The sequence below is a fragment of the Amblyraja radiata genome, unplaced genomic scaffold (assembly GCF_010909765.2).
Source record: "Amblyraja radiata isolate CabotCenter1 unplaced genomic scaffold, sAmbRad1.1.pri S31, whole genome shotgun sequence".
NCBI classification, from domain to species: Eukaryota; Metazoa; Chordata; class Chondrichthyes; order Rajiformes; family Rajidae; genus Amblyraja; species Amblyraja radiata.
The window spans coordinates 967,767-992,930 of NW_022630147.1; the positions used below are offsets into that span (position 1 = coordinate 967,767).

Consider the following 25,164-nt stretch of genomic DNA (forward strand, 5'->3'; position numbering starts at 1 on the left):
CCATACTCTCCTATCCCTTTGTGAGCTTTCTTTCCCGTTAATTCTGGGGTCATTAACCATCCCTTTACTCTCTTTCCATCTAACTCCGTCCTCGACTATCCCATTTGACACCCCACCCCCCTTATTCAGTTAAAAACCACCGGTGTAGCAGTGGCAAACCTGCCTGCCAGAATGCTGGGACCCTCCTGTTAAGGTGCAATCCATCCCTTTTGTACAGTTCCCCTTTACTCCAAAACAGATCCCAGTGATCTAAGACTCTAAATCCCTGCCCCTTGCACCAGTTCTTCAGCCACACATTCAGGTCCCTTTTCTCCCTGTTCCTGCTCTCGCCAGCATGAGGAACTGGAAGCAAACCGGAGATAACAACCCTGGAGGTCCTGCTTTTCAGCATTTTTCTGAGCTCTCTAAAGTCACGCTGCAGAATATTCATCCCCTTCTACCACTAACACTTCTGGCTGTTCACCTTCGCCCTTGAAAATTTTCTGCACACTGTCCGAAACATCCTGGATCCTGGCACCAGGAAGGCAGCACACCATCCTCAAATCCTGTCTGTTGCCGCAGAAAACCCTGTCCGTACCTCTCACAATGGAGCCTCCAACTGCAATGGCGCCCCTTCACCTGCCCGCTCTGTGGCAAGGACTTTGCCCGCTCCTCTTCGCCTGCTGGCCCACCGCCACGTGGATAGATAGGCACTGTTTAGGTAGAGAAAAAATTCTGGAAAGAATGGGTAATGTTTCTGGTCGAGATCCTCCTCAGTCTCGACCTGAAATACCTCCCGGTCCTTCTCTCCAGAGATGTTGCCTATCCCACTGAGTTACTCCAGTGTTTTGTGTCCTTTTTTAGTAAACCAGCATCTGCAGTTCCTTGTTTTTAAACCATTCTGGTTAACCATCTCTGCACCTTCCCCAAAGCCTCCACATCAGTCCTGTAATGGAGTGACCAGAACTGTATGCAATTCTCCAAATGCTACCTGACCAATGTCCCTTAAAGCTGCACATATACATTCCTCTCTCACCTCACATTCTTTTATCTCCTTATTTTCCCTCGCCCCTGTCACTCATCTGCCGTTCACCCCCTCATCTGTTAACATAGTGTCAGTCTGAAGAAGGGTCCTGACCCAAAATGTCACCTATCCATGTTCTCCACAGATGCTGCCTGACCCGCTGAGTTACCCCCACACTCTGTGAAAAGTCACCTATCCACGTTCTCCAGAGATGCTGTTTGACCCGATTAGTTACTGCAGCACTTTGTGTTAGTCATAGAGCGATACAGTGTGGAAACAGTACCTTCAGTCCAACTTGCCCACACTGACCAACATGTCCCACGACACTAGTCCCACCTGCCTGCATTTGGTCCATATCCTTCCAACCTTGGCCAATCTATGTATCTGTCTGCTTCTTAAATATTGGTATAGTCCCAGCCTCAACTACCTCCTCCGTCACAACACCCTCTGTTGAAAAGTTACCCCTCAGATTACTATTAAATCTTTTCCCCTTCACCTTGAATCCATGTCCCCTGGTCCTCGATTCCCTCACTCTGGGCAAGATTCTGTGCATCTAACTAAATTGTGCTCTATGCAAGATTCCAGCATCTGCAGTTTCTTGTGTCTCCCGCACCTATATCCACCTATCACTTCTGAAGAAGGGTCTCAACCTGAAACATCACCCATTCCTTCTCTCTAGAGATGCTGCCTGTCACGCTGAGTTACTCCAGCATTATGTATCCATCTATCACTAGCCCGGCTTTGTCCAGCCCCCATCTCTCTTTTCCAGCTTCCTCCCGCCACCCTCTCCAATCAGTCTGAAGAAGGGTCCTGACACAAAACGTCGTCTGTCCATTCCCTCTAAAGCGGTGGAGGAACTCAGTAGGTCAGGCCGCATCTGTAGAGGGAAGGCAATCTAAGGCAACCACTCCCACCTCTCCTTTCGAACTTTCTCCACCCCCACACCAAGCAGTCTGAAGAAGGGTCCTGACCTAGAATGTTCCCTGTCCATGCTCTCCAGGGGTGCAAGTTACTCCAGGAGATTGTGTCTCTTTTTGTAAACCAGCATCTGCAGTTCCTTGTATCTAGACTAGGCGTTCATTCAACCCTACACTTGTGCTCGGTCCGCCAAGGCCTGCTGGATCTCCCGGTTGCCAACCATTTTAACTCCCCTACCCATTCCCACACTGATCTTCTGTCCTGGGCCTCCTCCATTGCCAGAGTGAGGTGACACGCAAACTGGAGGACAGCATCTCAGAGCTTACAGCCCAATTACATTAAATTAAATGGACATCCCTCCCTCCCTTGTGGGCCATCTCTTCGGCATTCCTCTGTCTTCTTCTCGCTGGCGAGAGGCGTCAGGATCAATTCGGAGTCACCGCTTCCCGTATTTTAAGTATGTGTTAGTGTTTCTAGGTTTGTTTTACATGGGGGTGGGACTTTTTTTCAGTCACATACCCTTGACGAAGATGCGATTCTTCTCCTTTGCCGAGGATCGCCCATGAGAAGCTCCAACCTCAGGGACCTGTGGACTTTACACCGTGATGCCCGCGGTCTCCGGTAAGAAGAGGCCGTCTCGGGAGCTCCATGCTGCGGAGTGTTCCAATCCTTCCCGACGCCGGAGTTTCCGTCAACCCGATGCGAGGGCTTCGGACATCAGACCGTCGGCAGCGGCGACTGCGGAGGGTTCAACTGCCCCGCCCACGGGTGAACAAACGAGGAAGATGATTGAACTTTATTACCTTCCATCACAGTGAGGAATGTGGATTCCGCTGTGGTGGGTGTTTCTGTTAAATTTTTTTTTATGTGGCTGTGTGTCTTGTTGCTTTTTACTGAGTATGGCTGTATGGTAGCTCAAATATAACTGTACCTTAATTGGTGCATGTGACAATAAATTTGAACGATAAGCTTTCCTCTATATCTATCTATCTCTATAATTATAAAACTCTGATCTTGGATGTGTGTGTGTTTATTTATTTGTTTGTGTGTTGTCACATCTCGAAAAAATGATGTGCTAATTACCCCCTCTCTCCTCCACCCCCCCGCCCCCCTCTCTGTCTCTGCCCATCTCCCTCTCTAGACGTGCCTGCGAGTTGGGGCTTTCTTCCCCCCTGCCTCTCTTCCCCCCGGCCTCTCTTCCACCCCCCATCCCCCCCCCCCCCCAGCCTACACCCCTCCTCACGCCCTCTTCTCTCTACCCACCTTCCCTCTCTCTCCTCGCCTCTCTCACTTCTCTCCATTGGCCTCTCTCTTCCTCACCCTTCTCTCCCACCCCCCTCCCTTTCTCCCTCTGCCATTCACTCGTTCTTTCTCTCTGCCCCTCTCTCTTTCTCTCTGCCCCCTCTCTCTGTCTCTGCCCCCTCTCTCTCTGTCTTCTCTCTCTACCCACCCCCCCACCTCTCTGTCTATAGACGGGCCTGCAAGTTATAATAATAATAATGCATTTTATTTGCTGGCGCCGTACAAAAATTAACGGAAGAGAAAAAAAACATAGTCGGAGAAAAATAAATAATAAGGACATCATCAATACACAAATTAAAGATAGAAATCGCTCCAAAGACACAAAATCAAAAAAACACAATGTGAAGAGAGAGCAGCGGCAGCTAAAGCGCGCCAGCATCCACTCTCCCTTCCGACAGCCATCTTGGACACAGACTAACATGTTAACTTACACACAAAAAATCATCACCCCACAGTGGTTACCACTGTGGGGGAAGGCACAATGTCCAGTCCCCATCCCCAGTTCACCCAAAGTCAGGCCTATTGAGGCCACCGCTATTGCCTCTACGGAGGCCCGATGTTCCTGGCCGTTCTGGCCGGGTGCTGTTGCCCCAGCATTGGGAGAGTCCTCACAGTGGCTGGGCCACCTGGAACGGCCGCTTCCTAGCAGGGGATTGTCGGCTTCCGAAGCCGACAGGGCCGCGCCGGGTTGGAGCTCCCAGGCTCCCGATGTTAAAGTCGGTGCCACCCGCACCGCAGACCCGCAGCCCGGAGGTGTTGATCTGGGCGGTCACAGCTCACCGGAGCTCCAGCGTGTCGATCCAGCGCGGCGACCCAGGCAAGGCATCACCCGCTCTGCTCCGCGATAGCGCTCCAGCGCTGTGCCGCCAACGAAGCCGAGGTGCTGTGCGGTCCCCGCCAGGAAACGGCGCTCCACGCCCGCTGGTAGGCCACGAGGACGGGTCGACAGGCAGCCCGGAGAAAAAAGCTGCCTCACCGACCAGGTAGGGACCTAGAAGTATAATGACTTCCTTCCCCCCACATTAAGAAGTCCATTTCTCCAACAAACGAAGAACAAGAATTACTAAAAACTTTAAAAAAAATAATAATGAATTAAAACGGAGGGCTGCTGGTTAGCAGCCATTCCCCAAGATGGCTTCACCTCTTCGTGGAGTATGTTGGGAGTATGCGTGAGTGGATGGGCGGGGATGTGGTAATATCAAGGCGGGTGGTTAGTGTGTGTGTGGGGGTTAGTGTGTGTGTGTGTGTGGGGGGTTTAGTGTGTGTGGGGGGGGGTTAATGTGTGTGTGGGGGTATTAGTGTGAGTGTGGGGGGCAGTGTGTGTGTATGTGGGGGTTAGAGTGTGGGGGGGTTAATGTGTGTGTGTGTGGGGGGGGTTAGTGTGCGTGGGGGTTCGTGTGTGCGGGGGGGTTAAAGTGTGCGTGGGGGGGTTAGTGTGTCTGGGGGAGGATAGTGTGTGTGGGGGGGGGGATTAGTGTGTGTGTAGGGGGTTAGTGTGTGTGTGGGGGCTAGTGTGTGTGTAGGGGGTTAGTGTGTGTGGGGGGGTTAGTGTGTGTGTGGGGGGGGGGTAGTGTGTGTGTGGGGGGGGTTAGTGTGTGTGTGTGGGGGGTTAGTGTGTGTGTTGGGTTAGTGTGTGGGGGTTAGTATGTGTGGGAGGGGGCTATTGTGTGTGGGGGGTTAGTGTGTGTGGGGGCTTAGTGTGTGGGTGTGTGGGGGGGGGTGTTAGTGTGTGCGGAGGGGTTAGTGTGTGTGTTGGGTTAGTGTGTGGGGGTTAGTATGTGTGGGAGGGGGCTATTGTGTGTGGGGGGTTAGTGTGTGTGGGGGCTTAGTGTGTGGGGGTGTGTTAGTGTGTGCGGGGGGGTTAGTGTGTGTGTGGGGGTTAGTGTGTGTGGGGGGGATTAGTGTGTGTGGGGGGGGATTAGTGTGTGTGGGGGGTTAGTGTGTGTGTGGGGATTAGTGTGTGTGTGTGTGTGTGTGGGGGGGGGGGTTACGTCATAACAGGAAACATTCAGCTGCGCCCGCGCATTTGGGGGTTATGGGTGAGTGGTGGAATATTGTGTTCTGGAACCAGCCCTCCCGTGTGAAACCGCGCGCTCTACCCTCCACCCCCCGAGAGAAAGAAAGGGGGTGGGGGGGGGAAGAGAGGGGAGAGAGAGAGAGCAGGGGAGAGAGAGCAGGGGAGAGAGAGCAGGGAGGGGGAGCGAATGGGGGTTGGATGGAGAGGGGATAGAGAGTGTGAGGGGGGAAAGAGGGAGGGAGAGAGGGGGGGAAATCATGCTTTATTTTGCTTTTATTAATGCATTTCGTCGTCTAATTGCTGATTTTTGGCCCAAAAATCTTCACTAAAACATTTAGTTCCAGGCATAAACACACAAATATGTTACATCTGTTGCTGAGCACCCACAATATTTCTCGCAATAATGCTCTTTGGACCAGAGGTTTGGTATGTTGGTGTCGGCCCAGACTTTTAGGCTCCAGGCCTGTGTTCTGGGCTTTGTCCAAAGTTCTGGGATTCCAGGCCTGTTTCGTAGGCCTCAGAGCTGTTTTATAGGATCCAGGCATGCGTTGTCTAGGCCCTCTCCTCCCCCCTTTCTTTCCCTCTCCTTCCCCCTTTCCTCTTCTCCCTTCCTCTCCTTACTCCTTTCCTCCCCTATCACCCCCTCTTCTTCCCCTCTCACCCCCTTTCCACCCCGATCCTTCCGACTTTCATCCCCTCTCCTCCCCCCCACGTTTCTTCCCCTCTTCATCCGCAGAGAAGCAGCGCAAAACCCAGCTCAACTCTGCCTGCCCCGCCAGGTTAACCTACAGCCCTGCCTGGACTTGCGGGAAATATGGCCAGCGAGCAGCGCTGATGTCCTGTCAGTCCAGGCAGAGCTGTAGGTTAACCCGGCGAGGCAGGCAGAGTTGAGCTGCATTTAGCGCTGGATTGAGCCTCCGAAGCCTCGCGCGTGTGTTTGTGTGCGCATGCACGCGTGACCGCCAAGAAATTGTGTTAGTAATGTCGTTTGCCAGCTCGTTGACCCTCGACGTCCCCTCCATATTTTGATAGCGATTTCCGTGCCTGATGGAAGGTAATAAAGTTCAATTATCTTCCTCGTTTGTTCACCCGTGGTCGGGGCTGTTGAACCCTCTACAATCGGCGCTGCCGACGGTCCGATGTCTGAAGCCCTCGCGTCGGGATGATGGAAAATATGTGGTCGGGAAGGATTGGTACACTCCACAGCATGGAGCTCCTGAGTCGGCCTCCTCTTACCGGAGACCGTGGGCTTCACGGTGTTAAGTCCACAGGCCCCGAGGTTGGAGCTCCTCACGGGCGATCCTCAGAAAAGGAGAAAATTTGCATCTCCGTTGATGGCTGAAAAAACGTTTCCCCCAATTCCCCAAATGCACGCCTAGTCTAGATACAAGGAACAGCAGATGCTGGTTTACAAAAAGAGACACAATCTCCTGGAGTAACTTGCACCTCTGGAGAGCATGGACAGGCAACATTCTATGTCAGGACCCTTCTTCAGACTGCTTGGTGTGGGGGGTGGAGAAAGTTGGAAAGGAGAGGTGGGAGTGGTCGCCTTGGATTCCCTTCCCTCTACAGATTCGGCCTGACCCACTTATTTCCTGCTCCGCTTTAGAGAGAATGGACAGACGACGTTTTGAGTCAGGACCCTTCTTCAGTGATTGGAGTAAATGCTGGAGTAACTCAGCGGGACAGGCAGCATCTCTAGTGAGAAGGAATGGGTGATGTTTCAGGTTGAGATCCTTCTTCAGAAGTGATAGGTGGATATAGGTGAGGGACACAAGACACTGCAGATGCTGGAATCTTGCATAGAACACCGTTAGATGCACAGAATCTCTTGCCCGGTGTGTGGGAATCGAGGACCAGAGGACATGGGTTTAAGGGGAAGGGGAAAAGATTTAATAGGAATCTGAGGGGTTACTTTCCAACTGAGGGTGGAGGGTGTATGGAACAAGCTGCCGGAGGAGGTAGTTGAGGCTGGGACTATCCCAACATTTGAGAAACAGCTATAAACAGGTACATAGATAGGCCAAGTTTGAAGGGATATGGACCAAATGCAGGCAGGTGGGACTAGTGTAGTCGGGACATGTTGGTCGGTGCGGGCAGAGTGGGCCGAAGGTCCTGTTTCCACACTGTATCACTCTATGACTCTAACACGAAATGCTGGAGTGACTCAGCGGGTCAGAGAGCATCTGTGGAGAACATGGATAGGTGATGACTCACAGAGTGCTGGAATAACTCAGCGGGTCAGGCAGCATCTGTGGAGAACATGGATAGGTGACGTTTCAGAGTGCTGGAGTAACACAGCGGGTCAGGCAGCATCTGTGGAGAACACGGATAGGTGACATTTCACACAGTGCTGGAGTAACTCGGCGGGTCAAGCAGCATCTGTGGAGAACATGGATAGGTGACATTTCGGGTCAGGACCCTTCTTCAGACTGACACTATGTAAACAGTTGAGGGGGTCATCGGCAGATGGGTGAAGTAAGTGACAGGCGAGGGAAAATGAGATAAAAGGGTGTGAGTTATGGAGAGAGGAATGTATATGTGCAGCTTTTAGGGACATTGGTCACGTAGCATTTGGAGTATTGCATACAGTTAACCAGAATGATTTAAAAACAAGGAACTGCAGATGCTGGTTTACAAAAAAGGACACAAAATTCTGGAATAACTCAGCGGGTCAGGCAGCATCTCTGGAAATGACTGGGTGACACATCGGGTCTCGACCAGAAACGCTACCCATTCCTTCCAGCATTTTGTGTCTACCTAAACGTCGCAGTGTGCTAGCAGGCTGGAGGAGCGGGCAAAGGCCTTGCCACAGAGCGGGAAGGTGAAGGGGTACTGCTGGTGTGGACTCGCCAGTGCTCCAGCAGGTGGTCAAGGCGGGTGAAGCCCTTACCACAGGTCGGGCAGAGGAAGGGACGCTCACCGCTGTGGGTACGCCGGTGCTGCCACAGGCTGGACATGCCGGTAAAATGCTTGCCACAATCAGCGCACACAAAGGGTCTCTCTCTGGTGTGTATCCGCTGGTGCTCCCGCAGCGCCCATGCTCTCTTGTGGGAGCAGCTGCTCGCCGGTGTGAGTCTGCCGGTGCTGCGTCAATCCCCGCACGCTGTCAAACGACTCACCACAGTGCGGGTAGTCGTAGGGCTGGCCACTGGTTTGCACGTGCTGGTGAGACAAGGCGTGGGAGCCAATGGCAAAGCGCTCTCCACACGCCAGGCTGGGGACGGTACGGTTGCCGGTGTGCATCCACTGGTGCGACAGCAGCCTGGTGGAGCAGATGAAGCCCTTGCCGCACTGGGCGCACGTGTAGGGCCACTCCCTTGTGTGGGTGCGCTGGTGCTCTAGCAGCCTGCTGGAGCAGATGAAGCCCTTGCCGCATTGGGTGCAGGTGTAGGGCCGCTCCCCGGTGTGTGTTCGCTGGTGCAGCTGCAGACTGGTGGACTGGGTGAAGCCCTTGCCGCACTGGGCGCAGGTGTGGGGACGCTCACCGGTGTGGGTGCGCTGGTGCTCCAGCAGGCTGCTGGAGTGGGTGAAGCCCTTGCCGCACTGGGCACAATTGTAGGGACGCTCGCCGGTGTGGGTGCGCTGGTGCTTCAGCAGGTTGCTGGAGTGGGTGAAGCGCTTGCCGCACTGGGCGCAGGTGTAGGGGCACTCGCCGGTGTGGGTGCGCTGGTGCACCAGCAGGTTGCTGGAGTGGGGGAAGCCCTTGCCACACTGGGCACAGGTGTATGAGTGCTCGTCGGTGTGGGTGCACTGGTGTTTTAGCAGGCTGCTGGAGTGGGTGAAGCCCTTGCTGCACTGGGCGCAGGTGTAGGGGCGCTCAACGGTGTGGGTCCGCTGGTGCTTTAGCAGGTTGCTGGAATTGGTGAAGCCCATGCCGCAGTCACTGCAGGTGTAGGGCCGCTCCCCGGTATGCAGCCGCCTGTGCACCTTCAGGTCCTTGGACGACTTGAAGCCTTTGCCGCAGTCGGAGCAGGTGAAGGGCCGCTCATTGCTGTGCACCCGCTGGTGCTCCCGCAGCCGCGACATCTGGGTAAAGCTCTTGCCGCATGTGGAGCAGCCATAGGGCTTCTCGCCAGTGTGCACTCGCCGGTGGGCCTTGAGGACATTCGCCGTCTTGAAACTCTTGCCGCACTCCGAGCAGTCGAAGGGGCGTTCTCCCGTGTGCACCCGCCGGTGGATCTCCAGCTTGCTCGGGCTCCGGCAGGCCTTGCCACACACGTCACATTCATAACGCTTCTTGTTGTGCTCCGTCATGTGGTCCTCCATCGAAGCTCAGCCCGCACACAGAGCTGATGGGGGGCTCTGTGTACCCTGGCCTCCCTCAATGGCCGCTCACGTCCCCATCTCTCCATCCACAGCAACGGCTCCTAAACCCTGCAGGAGGGGAACACAGAGGGTCAACGAGCTGGCAAACGACATTACTAACACATATTGGGTGCGTTTATGGTGGAAGAAACCATTATATAATTCTGCGCGGCACACTGGCGCACCGGTACAGTTGCTGCCTCACCGCCAGAGACCCAGGCTCAATCCTGACTACTGGTGCTGTCTGTGCGGAGATTGTACATTCTCCCTTTGACCTGCGTGGTTCTTGGTTCTTGGTTTCTTGGTCCTCCAAAATATTCCAACTAGAATTTAAACTGGAGGTGGTGAAGGGAGGGATTAAGCCAGAAAGGGTTATTGGGAAGAAAGTGCTACTTTAAATTTAGTTGCATCTGGTTGGGTAACTATAGTTTGGTGGAGATTATTCCATGCTTTAATTGTGTGTGGGAAGAACGAATTGCTGTACACATCTGTCTTTGTAGCTGGGATCACAAATTGGATCAAATGCCCTCGTCTGCTCCTAATTAGTTTGGGTTTGGTGTAGGTCTTGTAATCTATGTCTAGCTGACCATTTAACATTTTGTAAAAACAGGTCAAACGGTGAGCTTCACGTCTGTCTTGGAGAGGGTTCCACCCCAGAGAATTCAGAAGTTTGGTGACACTTGCTTCTCTCTCATAGGTGTCAGTAACAAATCGAGCTGCCTGTCTCTGGACACGTTCGATGGAAGAAATGTTTTTATTTGTGTATGCGTCCCATGCTGCAACTGCATAGTCCAAATGAGGTCTAACGAAGGTGAAATACAGCTTCTCCTTGACAGAAGTTGAACAATGATGAAATTGCGCCTCAGGAAGTTTAGGACACCTGTTGCTTTCACCGTTGCATGATGAGTCTGACCATTCCAACGCAGATCATTCTGCAATTTGATGCCAAGATACTTGGTTTGTTTGGATTCTTCAAGGGTGACACCAAATATGTTGTAAGATGTTTCGCCTGGATTCCTCTTTCTGGTGACACGCATGGTTTCACATTTGGAAGGGTTGAACTGCATGCCCCATTGTTGTGACCACTCAACCATAGTATAGAGATCCTTTTGGAGAGCACCTTCATCATCCGCTGACTTAATTGGACGGTACAGCAAACAATCATCAGCGAATAGTCTGGTCGTACTTGCGACTTTTTCATGGATGTCATTTATGTAAAGCAAAAATAGGTGTGGGCCAAGTACTGTGCCCTGTGGTGTACCATCAACACTGGATGCCAATTGGAGCTCTTTCCGTTCACACACACATGTTGAAGACGTTTTGTCAGGAAACTGGAAATCCATCGTTTCGTGTTGGAACAAATACCATAGAAGTCAAGCTTCCGAAGCAGTCTCTGGTGTGGGATGACATCAAATGCTTTAGAAAAGTCCAGCACAACTAAATCCATGATGATGTTACTATCAAGGTGCTTGGCCAGGTCATTTGTCGTCAGGATAAGCTGAGACTCGCATGATCTATGCCTCCTAAATGCATGTTGGTTGTCGGCAAGAATATTATGTTTTTACTCCGGGTGCTCCTTTTTCCTCCAGAGGCCCAGGTGACGTTGGAGCAAGAGGAGAAGTTTCCGGGCGGTGAGCGTTTAAATCGGGCGCGGGGCTTTACTCCAGAGGCCCGGGAGACTGGAGCAAGAGGAGGAGTTTCCGGGCGGTGAGCGTTTAAATCGGGCGCGGGGCATTTACCGAAATCTGTAACGTTCCACACTTCATAGGAAGGGTTCAGGTGGAAGCCGCTGATTGGTGGAAGCAGACTGGAGAAAGCAGCTGATTGGGTGCAATCTCAGGTTAACATTTCTGCTTTCTGGTTAAAGGTACAGTGAGCTAAGGGTACAGTGCTTTAAAAAATTTATTTTTTTTATAGTAAAGGTACAGTCTAAAGGACAAGAGTGAGCAGCTGATTGTGAGTCAGATCCCTGCTGATTTCTTCCAGCAGTTTGTATTGTATTGTATTGTACTTGTATTGTATCCAGGGTAAGGCGGGAGAATGAGGGCCAGGGCAGTTTACTGTTCTGGATGTCAGATGTGGGAGGTCATGGAGTCGGATAGCCCTCCAGACGTCCACATCTGCGCCAGGTGCATCGAGATGGGGCTCCTAAGGGACCGTATTAGGAACCTGGAGCAGCAGCTCGATGACCTCTGTCTGGTCAGGGAGAGTGAGGAGGTCATAGAGATGAGTTATAGGGAGGTGGTCACTCCAAACCCATGGGAGACAGACATGTGGGTCACACTTAGGAAGGGCAAGGGGCAGAGGCAGGGACTAGTGAGTACCCCAGTGTCTGTACACCTTGGCAATAAGTACTCCTGTTTGAGTGCGGTTGGGGAGCCTGGGGGCACAGAGACCGGCCCTGTTGCTCAGAAAGGTAGGGAAAAGAAGAGGAGGGCAATTGGGGACTCTATAGTTAGGGGGTCGGATAGGCGATTCTGTGGACGCAGTCAGGAGACCCGGATGGTAGTTTGCCTCCCTGGTGCCAGGGTCTTGGATGTGTCTCAACGCGTCCAAGATATCCTGAAATCAGAGGGAGAGGAGCCTGAGGTCGTGGTACATATAGGTACCAATGACATAGGTAAAAAAAAAGAAGAGGTCCTGAAGGGAGAATTTAGGAAGTAGGGAGGAGAGTTAAGGAAAGGACCAAAAAAGTAACAATCTCGGGATTACTGCCTGTGCCACGTGACAGTGAGAGTAGGAATGGAGCGAGGTGGAGGATAAATGCGTGGCTGAAGGACTGGCGCAGTGGGCAGGGATTCAAGTTTCTGGATCATTGGGACTTCTTTTGGGGAAGGTGTGACCTGTACAGAAAGGACGGGTTGCACTTGAACCCGAGGGGGACCAATATCCTGGCGGGGAGATTTGCAAAGGCTACAGGGGAGACTTTAACCTAGAATGGTTGGGGGGAGGGACTCAAATAGAGAAAGCTAGTAGACAGAGTGTGGGGCAGGAGGCAGAGAAGGGAAGCACTCGGACCCAAAATCTAGGGGAGAAAGAAGAAAAAGAAAATAAGCAGAGAATAAGAGGCAGTGGGTTTCTTAAATGTGCATATTTTAATGCTAGGAGCATTGTAAGAAAGGTGGATGAGCTTAGAGCCTGGATTGACACCTGGAAGTATGATGTTGTGGCGATCAGTAAAACATGGTTGCAGGAGGGCTGTGATTGGAAACTAAATATTCCAGGATTTCGTTGCTTCAGGTGTGATAGAATTGGAGGGGCAAGAGGTGGCGGTGTTGCATTGCTTGTCAGGGAAGCTATTACAGCAGTTCTTTGGCAGGATAGATTAGAGGGCTCGTCTAGGGAGGCTATTTGGGTGGAACTGAGAAGTGGGAAAGGTGTAGCAACACTTATATGGGTGTATTATAGACCGCCAAATGGGGAGCGAGAATTGGAAGAGCAAATATGTAAGGAGATAGCAGATATTAGTAGTAAGCACAAGGTAGTGATTGTGGGAGATTTCAATTTTCCACACACAGACTGGGAAACGCATTCTGTAAATGGGGTGGATGGTTTGGAGTTTGTAAAATGTGTGCAGGATAGTTTTTTGCAGCAATACATAGAGGTACCTACTAGAGAAGGGGCAGTGCTGGACCTCCTGTTAGGAAATGAGACAGGTCAGGTGGCGGAGGTATGCGTTGGGGAGCACTTCGGGTCCAGTGATCACAATACCATTAGTTTCAATATAATTATGGAGAGGGTCAGAACTGGACCTAGGGTTGAGATTTTTGATTGGAGAAAGGCTAACTTTGATGAGATGCGAAAGGATTTAAAAGGAGTGAATTGGGACATTTTGTTTTATGGGAAGGAGGTAGAAGAGAAATGGAGGACATTTAAAGGGGAAATATTAAGAGTACAGAATCTTTATGTCCCTGTTCGGTTGAAAGGAAATAGTAAAAATTGGAAAGAGCCCTGGTTTTCAAGAGAAATTGGCCACTATGTTCGGAAAAAGAGAGATCTACAATAATTATAGGCAGCATGGAGTAAATGAGGTGCTTGAGGAGTATAAAGAATGTTAAAAGAATCTTAAGAAATAAATTAGAAAAGCTAAAAGAAGATATGAGGTTGCTTTAGTGAGGTGAAAGTAAATCCAAAGGGTTTCTAGAGCTATATTAATAGCAAAAGGATAACGAGGGATAAAATTGGTCCATTAGAGAGACAGAGTGGACAACTATCTGCAGAGCCAAAAGAGATGGGGGAGATATTGAACAATTTATTTTCTTCGGTATTCACCAAGGAGAAGGATATTGAATTATGTGAGGTAAGGGAAACAAGTAGAGTAGCTATGGATACTATGAGATTCAAAGAAAAAGAAGTACTGGCACTTTTGAAAAATTTAAAAATGAATAAGTCTCCAGGTCCTGACAGAATATTCCCTAGGACATTGAGGGAAGTTAGTGTAGAAATAGCAGGGGCTATGACAGAAATATTTCAAATGTCATTAGAAACGGGAATAGTGCCGGAGGATTGCCGTACTGCGCATGTTGTTCCATTGTTTAAAAAGGGTGCTAATAATAATAATAATACATTTTATTTAATGGGCGCCCTTCAGACATATCAAGGACACCTTACATAGTAATCGGAATAAAAACATATAATCGGAATAGAACAGGTAAAAAAGACATCACAGAGACACAAATTAAAAACAGAATTCAATCCGAAAACAGAAAATCAAAAACACAGTGTGAAGAGAATTGCTAATAGTAAACCTAGCAATTATAGACCTGTTAGTTTGACTTCAGTGGTGGGCAAATTAATGGAAAAGATACTTAGAGATAATATATATTAACATCTGGATAAACAGGGTCTGATTAGGAACAGTCAACATGGATTTGTGCCTGGAAGGTCATGTTTGACTAATCTTGAATTTTTTGAAGCGGTTACTAGGGAAATTGATGAGGGTAAAGCAGTGGATGTTGTCTCTATGGACTTTAATAAGGCCTTTGACAAAGTTCCTCATGGAAGGTTGATTAAGAAGGTTCAATTGTTGGGTATTAATGCAGGAGTAACAAGATGGATTCAACAGTGGCTGAATGGGAGATGCCAGAGGGTAATGGTGGATGGCTGTTTGTCAGGTTGGAGGCAGGTGACTAGTGGGGTGCCTCAGGGATCTGTGTTGGGTCCACTGTTGTTTGTCATGTACAACAATGATCTGGATGATGGTGTGGTAAATTGGATTAGTAAGTATGCAGATGATACTAAGATAGGTGGTGTGGTGGATAATGTAGATTTCCAAAGTCTAGAGAGATTTAGGTCATTTGGAAGAATGGGCTGAAAGATGGCAGATGGAGTTCAATGAATGAATGAAAACGAATGAATGAATGAATGAATGAAAACTTTATTGTCATTCAGATATACACCTAGACACAGTGCACCTTGAACGAAATTTCGTTGCATTTGACTCTCCAATCAGGTAAATAGTAAAAGTAAAAGTGCTAGGTGCGTCCATAAAAATGCCTCATGTGCATGGTTCTGTAAAATAAATATATATAAAAAGTTTTTTTTTTTAAAGTGTCGATATTTTAAAAGTTCTAGCCTCAGTTTTGTTGATTGTTCAGTAATCTTATGGCCTGGGGGATGAAGCTGTTGCAGAACCTGGTTGTCCCGCTCTTCATGCTGCGGTACCTCCTCCCAGAGTTAAGCAGTATAAACAGTCCGAATTGTGGGTGTGTGGGGGCTCTGGTAATGCCCTTAGCTCTAATCAGACAGCGCTTGTACCCCATGTCCATGATTGAAGGAAGAGAAGTCCCAATGATTTTTTCCGCTGTCCTCACCACTCTCTGAAGGCACTTCCAGTCCGCAGCTGTACAGCTGCCGCACCACGTAGAGATGCAGCTGGTCATGACCGACTCAATTGTGCTTCTGTAGAAGGTGGCGAGGATGGGAGGGTGGAGGTGTAAACTTCTCAACCTGCGGAGGAAGTACAACCGCTGCTGTGCCCGTTTTGCCAGAGATGTAATGTTTGTGGACCAGTTTAAGGTGTCCGTTATATGCACCCCCAGGAACTTGATCTTTTTCACCTGCTCCACTGCTGAGTTGTTGATGCAAAGTGGAGTGTGACTGGGCTGAATTTTCCTTCTGAAATCGACGACAATCTCCTTGGTTTTGTTCACATTTAGGAGAAGGTTGTTCCTGCTGCACCAGCTCACGAGCTGTTCCACCTCCTCTCTATATGCCTGGTCGTCGTTATTGCGGATGAGGCCCACTACTGTTGTGTCATCCGCGTATTTGATGATATGGTTAGTAGTGGACCTGGCGACACAGTCATGTCAATGCTGATAAGTGTGAGGTGCTACATCTTGGCAGGACAAATCAAAATAGGACATACATGGTAAATGGTAGCAAATTGAGGAATGCAGTTGAACAGAGGGATCTAGGAATAACTGTGCATAGTTCCCTGAAGGTGGAATCTCATGTAGATAGGGTGGTAAAGAAAACTTTTCGTATGCTAGCCTCTATAAATCAGAGCATTGAGTATAGAAGTTGGGATGTAATGTTAAAATTGTACAAGGCATTGGTGAGACCAATTCTGGAGTATGGTGTACAATTTTGGTCGCCCAATTATAGGAAGGATATCAACAAACTAGAGAGGGTACAGAGCAGATTTACTAGAATGTTGCCTGGGTTTCAGCAACTACGTTACAGAGAAAGGTTGAACAAGTTAGGTATTTATTCTTTGGAGCGCGGAAGGTTAAGGGGGGACTTGATAGAGGTCTTTAAATGATGAGAGGGATAGACAGAGTTGACATGGATAAGCTTGTCCCATTGAGAGTAGGGAAGATTCAAACAAGAGGACATGACTTCAGAATTAAGGGACAGAAGTTTAGGTGTAACATGAGGGGGATCTTCTTTACTCAGAGAGTGGTAGCTGTGTGGAATGAGCTTCTAGTGGAAGTGGTGGAGGCAGGTTCGATTTTATCATTTAAAAATAAATTGGATAGGTATATGGATGGGAAAGGAATGGAGGGTTATGGTCTGAGTGCAGGTAGATGGGACTAGGAGAAAATAAGTGTTCAGCACGGACTTGTAGGGCCGAGATGGCCTGTTTTCGTGCTGTAAATTGTTATATGGTTACATTTCAAAGACCTTTCAGGGGTGTAGATTAATCGGCCTCTGCAAAATTGCTAAATTGTCTCTAATGTGCGTAGGATAGTGCTAGTGTATGGGATAGTGCTAGTGTACGGCGCAGACTCCGTGGGCCGAAAGACCTGTTGTTTCCACGCAGCATCTCGAAACTAAACCATAGAAGGGTGTCGGCCCAAACCGTCACCCATTCCTTCTCTCCACAGATGCTGCCTGACCCGCTGAGTTACTCCAGCACTTTGTCATAGTCATAGAGTGATACAGCGGTGGAAAGAGGCCATTCGGCCCAACTCGTGCCCGCACTCCTTGATCCCTCGGGTCCACTCATTCCCCCAGCTCCCCGCCATTCACAGTGAAGATCCTGCCCTGGTTTGACTTCCTAAACTGCAACACCCTCCCCACCCCCAAACAATGTGACCTCCTCCCTGTGGCTCCCTGCCCCTTACCCCTGTTTGCCGCCTCCTGCTCCTTACCCCCCCCTTGGTCCCTCCCCCCTCCTCCCCACCCCCACACAGTGAGCCTCACCAGGCTCCCTACCCCCTTCCTTGACCCCTCTCTCCCCCCCAGTTCCCTGCCCCCCCCATTCATCCCCCTCGGCACCAAACCCACTCCCTCTTGAATCCCTTTGCTCCCTGCTTCCCCCCCGCTACTCACTTCACCCCTTTTCTAACCTTAGCCTCTCGCTCGCTCGCTCCCGAACCCCCCCCCCCTCAGATATCTCTCTCTCACCGTGCAGTGCGGGTCGGCTCCATCTTGGCAGGACGTCATTTCCGGGCTGAGGCCCTACTCCCCCCCGCGTTGCGCGGTCGCTCTGTCTCCGGGGCAACGGGCGGCCGGGGCCGTGACGTCATTTCCGGGCTGATGCCACCTCCCCCACGCGTTCCGCGGTCCCTCTGTCTCCGGGGCAACGGGCGGCCGGGGCAGCGACGTCATTTCCGGGCTGAGCCCCTGCCCGCGCGGTCTCTCTCTCTCTCTCTCTCTCTGTCTCCGGGGCAACGGGCGGGGCAGCGACGTCATTTCCGGGCTGAGCCCCTGCCCGCGCGGTCTCTCTCTGTCTCTGTCTCCGGGGCAACGGGCAGCGGGCGGGCGGATGAGCCGCGAGTGAGTGAGTGAGTGAGTGAGTGGGGACCCGGATGGGCCGGGCCGGGCCGGACGCGGTGAGAGGCTCCGGTGGATCAGGGCGGGCGGGGCGGGCGCGCTGGCTGGGGATTCGGTGCCGGGGGGGGAGACGGTGACTGGGCCTGGGGTTGGCGCCGGGCGGCCGGGGCGGTGGAGGAACCATGTCGGAGGGGAGCGGGGAGTCGGGACACAGTCTCTCTCTCTATCCCTGTCTGTCTATATCTCTGTCTCTCTCTCTCTCTCACTCTCTGTCTCTGTCTCTGTCTCTTCTGTCTCTCTTTCTCTCTTTCTCTTTCTTTCTCCATCTGTCTCTCTTTCTCTCTATCTGTGGGATGTACACTGCTATCTCTCTATCACTGTATCTCTCTCTCCACTGTCAAATAGTAAACAACGACTGCGGGATAATGTACACAGACATCTCTCTCTCTCTCCATCTATCTATCACTCTATTTCTATATCTCTCTCTCTCTCTCTCTCTCTCTCCCTCTCTCCCTCTCTCTCTCTCTCCGCTCTCCTCTCTCATCTCTCTCTCTCTCCCCACCCCTCTCCCATCTCTCTCCCTCCCATCTCTCTCTCTCTCCCCTCTCTCTCTCTCGACTCTCTCGCTCTCTCTCTCTCTCCTCATCTCTGCTCTCTCCCCACCTCTCTCTCTCTCTCTCTCCTCCCCCCCACCTCTCTCTCTCTTTCTCCCTCTCCCCTTTCTCTCCTCCCCACCTCTCTCTTCCACTCTCACCCCACTTTCTATCTCCCCCCTCTCTCTTTCTCCCCCCTCTCTCACTTAGTGTCAGCACTAAGCCCACATAGGAGATTAGTGGGCAAAATTAGGGCACATGGTATTGGGGGTAGAGCACTGACATGAATAGAAAATTGGTGGGCAGACACACAGCTGGATGGCAGTGTGAACTGTGAGGAGGATGCTATGAGAATGCAGGGTGACTTGGACAGGTTGCTGGGAGTGGGCAGATGCATGGCAGATGACGTTTCATGCAGACAGTGAAAAAAGCGAATGGCATGTTGGCCTTTATAACACGAGGAATCGAATATAGGAGCAAAGAGGCCCTTCTGCAGTTGTACAGAGCCCCACTGAGACCACACCTGGAGTATTGTGTGCAGATTTAGTCCCCTAATTTGAGGAAGGACATTCTTTCTATTGAGGGAGTACAGCATAGGTTTACAAATGTTAATTCCCGGGATGGCGGGACAGTCATATGCTGAGAGAATGGAGCAGCTGGGCTTGTACACTCTGGAGTTTAGAAGGATGAGAGGGACTCTCATTGAAACATAGAAACTAGGAGCAGGAGGAGGCACATTCGGCCCTTCGAGCCAGCACCGCCATTCATTGGGATCATGGCTGATCGTACCCTATCAATAACCTGTGCCTGCCTTCTCCCCATATCCCTTGACACCACTAGCCGCTAGAGCTCTCTTAAATCCATCCAGTGACTTGGCCTCCACTGCCCTCTGTGGCAGGGAATTCCATAAATTCACAAATCCCTGGGTGAAAAAGATTTTCTCACATCAGTCTTAAATGACCTCCCCTTTATTCTAAGACTGTGGCCCCTGGTTCTGGACTCGCCCAACATTGGGAACATTTTTCCTCACCAGAGCCCTATACAACTGCAGAAGAACCTCTTTACTCCTATACTGAAATCCTCTTGTTATGAAGGCCCACATTCCATTAGCTTTCTTCACTGCCTGGCCAATTTTCTATCCATGTCAACATCCTACCCCCAATACTATCTGCTCTAATTTTAGTCACCAGCCTCCCGTGCGGGACGTTATCAAAGGCTTTCTGAAAGTCTGGATTTACTACATCCACTGGCACCCCTTCATCCATTTTACTTGTCACATCCTCAAAAAATTCCAGAAGATTAGTGAAGCATGATTTCCCTTTCATAAATCCATGTTGACTTGGACTAATCCTTTTACTGCTATCCAAATGCCCCATTATTACCTCTTTAATAATTTACTCCAGCACCTTTCCCACCACCGAAGTCAGGCTAACTGGTCTGTAATTCCCCGTTTTCTCTCTCTCGCTCTTTTCTTGAAAAGTGGGATAACATTAGCTATCCTCCAATCCACAGGAACTGATCCTGAATCTATTGAACATTGGAAAATGATCACCAATGCGTCCACTATTTCTAGAGCCACCTCCCTGAGGACCCTGGGATGCAGACCATCAGGCCCAGGGGATTTATCATCCTTCAGTCCCATTAGCCTACCCAATACTATTTCTCGCCTAATGCAAATATCTTTCAGTTCCTCTTCCCCCTTAGATCCTCTGTCCTCCAGTACATCTGGGAGATTGTTTGTGTCTTCCTTAGTGAAGACAGATCCGAAGTACCTATTCAACTCTTCTGCCATTTCCTTGTTGCCCATAATAATTTCACCCGTGTCTACCGTCAAGGGACCCATATTTGACTTTGCTACTCTTTTTCTCTTAACATATCTAAAGAAGCTTTTACTGTCCTTTATACTCCTGGCCAGTTTCCCTTCGTACTTCATCTTTTCAGCCCGTATTGCCCGTTTTGTTTCCTTCTGTTGTCCTATGAAAGTTTCCCAATCCTCTGGCTTCCAGCTACTCTTTGCTGTGTTATACTTCTTTCTTTTAGTTTTATTCTACCCCTAACTTCTCTTGTCAGCCACGGTTGCCTCCTACTCCCCTTAGAATCTTTCTTCCTTTTTGGAATGAAATGATCCTGCTTCTTCCGGATTATGCCGATAAATTCCTGCCATTGCTGTTCCACCGTCATTCCTGCTAGGATCCCTTTCCAGTCTACCTTGGCCAGCTCCCCTCTCATGCCTTCATAGTCCCCTTTGTTCAACTGCATCACTGACACTTCCGATTTAACCTTCCCCTCAAATTGCAGATTAAAGACCGTATGTTAAAGCCCGTATCTTACCTTTGTTACATGCCAGTTTTAACTCCTGCTAACTCGACTAACATAGGCAACTCATTCTCCTCCCCAGCTAATCTCTGCTGTGGGGTTCCACAAGGCTCCATCCTTGGTCCCATTCTCTTCTCCCTGTATATGCTCCCCTTAAGCCAAGTCATTGAAAGGCACGGCATTTCCTTCCATTGCTACGCAGACGATACCCAACTCTATCTCCCCTTGAAGCCCAAAAACCAATCTAATCTGTTTAACCTTACCCACTGCCTCGAGGATATAAAGTGTTGGATGGCCCAGAACTTCCTCCAACTAAACGAGAGTAAGTGTGAGGTCATCCTTCTCGGCCCCTCGGACTCAATCAAAATGATAGCAGGCAGCCTTGGAAGCCTTACCCCACTACTCAAACCTCACGTAAAAAACCTTGGCGTGATATTTGACTCAGCACTGAAATTTGACAAACAAATCAATGCCGTGGTAAAAGCTAGCTTCTTTCAGCTTCGGATGATAGCTAAAATAAAACAATTCCTCCAGTTTGATGACCTGGAAAAGATCATCCACACATTCATCTCCTCCCGCCTAGATTACTGCAACTCCCTTTACACTGGCATCAGCCAATCTTCCCTGTCCCGCCTGCAACTGGTCCAAAACGCCGCAGCGAGACTCCTGACGGGCACCCGAAAAAGGGACCACATCACCCCGATCCTGGCCTCTCTCCACTGGCTCCCTGTGCGGTTCCGTATAAATTTCAAGATCCTCCTCCATGTCTACAAACCCCTCAATGGGCTTGCCCCCACCTACATAAAAAGTCTTCTCACCCACCACTCCACCTCCAGGCCCCTCAAATCGGCCGACTTGGGGTTGCTGAATATCCCACGGTCTAGGCATAAGCTCAGGGGTGAGCGCGCCTTTGCGGTTGCAGCCCTTAGACTGTGGAACAGCATCCCCTTTCCCATCAGAACTGCCCCCTCCATCGACTCTTTTAAGTCAAGACTAAAGACTTATCTATACTCCCAAGCCTTTCCTGACGTCCTCTGATTGAGGGCTACATGTATATATGCATATAGTCTTTGTTGTGCTATTCTTATAACAAATGTAAACCACTTTGGCCAACGAGAGTTGTTTTTTAAATGTGCTATATAAATAAATGTGACTTGACTTGACTTTCTGCAACTTATACCCTACATCCGGGCTACTATTTGGGGGTCTGTAGATATCACCAATTAGTGTCTTCTTGCCTTTACAATTCATCAACTCAATCCACAGTGACTACCTCGCCAGTCCCTATGTCTTCCCTCGCAAGGGACTGAATTCCATCCCTCACCAGAAGAGCTACCCCCCCCTCCTCTGCCCACCTATAGGATGTATTACCCTGAATATTAAGTTCCCAGGCCCGATCCTCCTGCAGCCACGCCTCAGTAATCCCCACAATGTCATATCTACCAACCTCTAACTGAGCCTCAAGCTCATCTACTTTACTTCTTATGCTTCGCGCATTTATATACAATACATTTAATTCCTTACGCATCTCACCTTTCACATCGATCCCCATTACACTTGGCCATACTCTCCTATCCCTTTGTGAGCTTTCTTTCCCGTTAATTCTGGGGTCATTAACTATCCCTTTACTCTCTTTCCCTTTAACTCCGTCCTTGACTATCCCATTTGACATCCCACCCCATTATTCAGTTTAAAACCACCAGTGTAGCAGTGGCAAACCTGCCTGCCAGAATGCTGGTCCCCCACCTGTTAAGATGCAATCGGTCCGTTTTGTACAGTTCCCCTTTACTCCAAAACAGATCCCAGTGACCTAAGAATCTAAATCCCTGCCCCTTGCACCAGTTCTTCAGCCACACATTCAGGTCCCGTATCTCCCTGTTCCTGCTCTCGCCAGCACGAGGAACTGGAAGCAAACCGGAGATAACAACCCTGGAGGTCCTGCTTTTCAGCATTTTCCCGAGCTCTCTAAAGTCACGCTGCAGAATATTCATCCCCTCTTTCCGACATCGTTTGTGCCGACATGCACTACCACTTCCGGCTGTTCACCTTCGCCCTTGAGGATTTTCTGCACTCTGTCCGTGACATCCTGGAACCTGGCACCAGGAAGGCAGCACACCATCCTCGAATCCCGTCTGTTGCCGCAGAAACCCCTGTCCGTACCTCTCACAATGGAGTCTCCAACTACAATGGCGTTGCCTGACGTTGGCCTCTTTGGTTTTGGCTCAACAGCCCCTTTTGCTTCGCAAGCCAGTCCGCCGCTCAGTGTGATAATGTCTTCAGTCCCGACAGCTTCTAAGTGGGTGAGCCTGTTCACAAGAAGTACAACAGCCGGGGACATGTGCATTCCATGTTTCCCTCCCTTTCTCACCGTCACCCACCTTCTCTCTTCCAGTACCTTAGGTTTAACATATAAGATTGTTAAGGGCTCAGACACGCTAGAGGCAGGAAACATGTTCCCGATGTTGGGGGAGACCAGAACCAGGAGCCACTGATTAAGAATAAGGAGTAAGCCATTAAGAAGTGAGAAGAGGAAACACTTTTTCACACAGAGTGGTGAATCTGGAATTCTCTGCCTCAGGGCAGCCAGTTCTCTGGATGCTCCAGACCCCCTGATCCCTTTAGCCACAAGGGCCACATCTAACTCCCTCTTAAATATAGCCAAGGACAGGGCTCGAAATTAGCAGTTGCCCGGGTGCCACTGACCACTCAAAGCGCCGCCGGGCACCCTAAACACCGAGTCATTTTGCCCGGCTTGGCAACCAGATACTGGTTTGAACCGAAGATAGACACAAAAATCTGGAGTAACTCCGCGGGTCAGGCAGCATCTCTGGAGAATAGGAACGCGACGTTTTGTGTCGGCGGTGACGGCTGTATTGCGTGGGAACGACTTAAGGTGCGGGGTGAGGAAGGATCGGAGCGAAAGATGGGCCCCGAACAGCGGCAGCTGCGGCCGCGTTAGCGGTTCCATCTCCTCCCCCTCCCGCACCCCGCCCGCCATGATAGCGGCTGCTGCTTGCAAACCCGCTAACGGCGCTTTCAAAACAAACCCTCCCGCACGCCGAGGCCGAGAGGAGGGAGGGAGGGGGAGATGGAGCCGCTATTGCGGCCGTGCCTCCCATTCATCCTGCGCTGATCTCCCCCATCCATCCTGTACTGATCCTCCCATTCAAGAAGAATGGGGGGAACAGTCTGAAGAAGGGTCTCAACCTGAAACGTTGCCTATTTCCTTCGCTCCATAGATGCTGCCTCACCCGCTGTGTTTCTCCAGCACTTTTGTCAATCCCCATCCATCCCGTACTGAACCCCCCCATTCAACACCACTGACATCCCCCCTGCTCTCCCTCACAATTTTATCTACTCCAAACAACACGTACTAATTCACCTGCCTCAATCCATCTATTCTGCACCGACTGCCTTCTAACCCCCCTCCCCCCCCCGCCAACTAGCCACCCCGCACTGATTCACACACACCCCCCTCCCTGACCCAATTGTGCTGGAAATGTCTTCAGAGCGAACATTGGACTGATAACGGAATGCAATCAAATGTTTTAATTCTCAATGTTATTATTTGTTTTAATCCATAAAGATGGACTAATTAAATTGTGAACACGTGAAACATTAAAACTGCAGTGTTCGATTGTCACTGCTACCATTAACACATTATTACAGAATTCATTTTAACGGCAAATCAATGCTCTTAATATGGAGTATCAGTACTATAGTTATTTAATGAGCAACATTCACAACTATACGTACGCATATATGTTACCATGGTCCAGGATTTATTGACACAGGTTGATCATACGCTGAATAATCCAACCACATTTTAGTTTGGAAGTGGAAAGAACTAATAGAAATTGCATTAATTGCAATGTGTAGAAAGAGTTGAGATACTGTCTTATAATGTTGCTGCATGTCATTGTGAGATATATCATGTCTTGATTGGTGAATATGTTTAGTTTGTGATTTTATTTGAAGCAGAAATAATATGTGAATGCTTCATTGAGTATAATTCTGACTGGTAACTACGCGCTTCGTCTGAAACATTATCGCACGCGTCATGCAAGCCATCTTAAATGACCTCCTAAACTGTCATTTGGCAATCTAAAAAGCTGCCAAGGTTGCCCAGCTGGCAACAGGGAAAAAAAATTAAGCGAGAGCCGTGCAATGAACTGGCCTCAACTACCTTCTGTGGAAGAGAATTCCACAGATTCGCCACTCTCTGTGTGAAAAAAAAAATTCTCATCTCGGTCCTAAAAGATGAGACCCTTATCCTTACACTGTGACCCTTTGTTCTGGACTTCCCCAACATCGAGAACAATCTTCGTGCACCTAACCTGTCCAACCCCTTCAGAATTTTGTAAGTTTCTATGAGATCCCCCCTCAATCTTCTAAATTCCAGCGAGTGCAAGTCGAGTCTATCCAGTCTTTCTTCATGCAGACTCCCCAACTGGAATCTGGCCAGAGCGAGCAACACTGGAAATTGG

The 25,164-nt window shown here is 49.9% G+C and overlaps 2 protein-coding genes across 5 annotated transcripts in view; one reads left to right on the forward strand and one right to left on the reverse strand.

Annotated features, from left to right (window-relative positions):
* Positions 1-25,164, forward strand: part of LOC116969375 (zinc finger protein 615-like) — an 864,645-nt gene that overhangs the window by 827,242 nt on the left and 12,239 nt on the right. For 2 of the 4 annotated variants that reach the window (XM_033016243.1, XM_033016239.1), the window contains exon 1: positions 17,783-17,827. The exons of 1 other annotated variant lie outside the window; for it this stretch is intronic. The gene's annotated coding sequence lies outside the window, so the exon portion shown is untranslated. Of the gene's footprint in view, positions 1-17,778; positions 17,828-25,164 lie in introns of those variants that run through there. One more of the 4 variants, XM_033016241.1, reaches the window with a different exon arrangement.
* Positions 2,613-9,537, reverse strand: LOC116969372 (zinc finger protein 664-like). The gene is made up of 2 exons (XM_033016236.1): positions 8,279-9,537; positions 2,613-2,659 (listed from the first exon to the last, which is right to left on the reverse strand). The coding sequence occupies exons 1-2, from the start codon at positions 9,507-9,509 to the stop codon at positions 2,613-2,615; spliced, it is 1,278 nt and encodes a 425-aa protein (XP_032872127.1). The 5' UTR covers positions 9,510-9,537.

Coding starts and splice junctions, on each gene's coding strand:
- LOC116969372 (XM_033016236.1), bottom strand. CDS start 9,509: ATGGAGGACCACATGACGGAGCACAACAAGAAGCGTTATGAATGTGAC. Junction 2,660..8,278: donor GCTCCCACAAGAGAGCATGG/GCGCTGCGGGAG, acceptor AACCCTCCGCAG/TCGCCGCTGCCGACGGTCTG.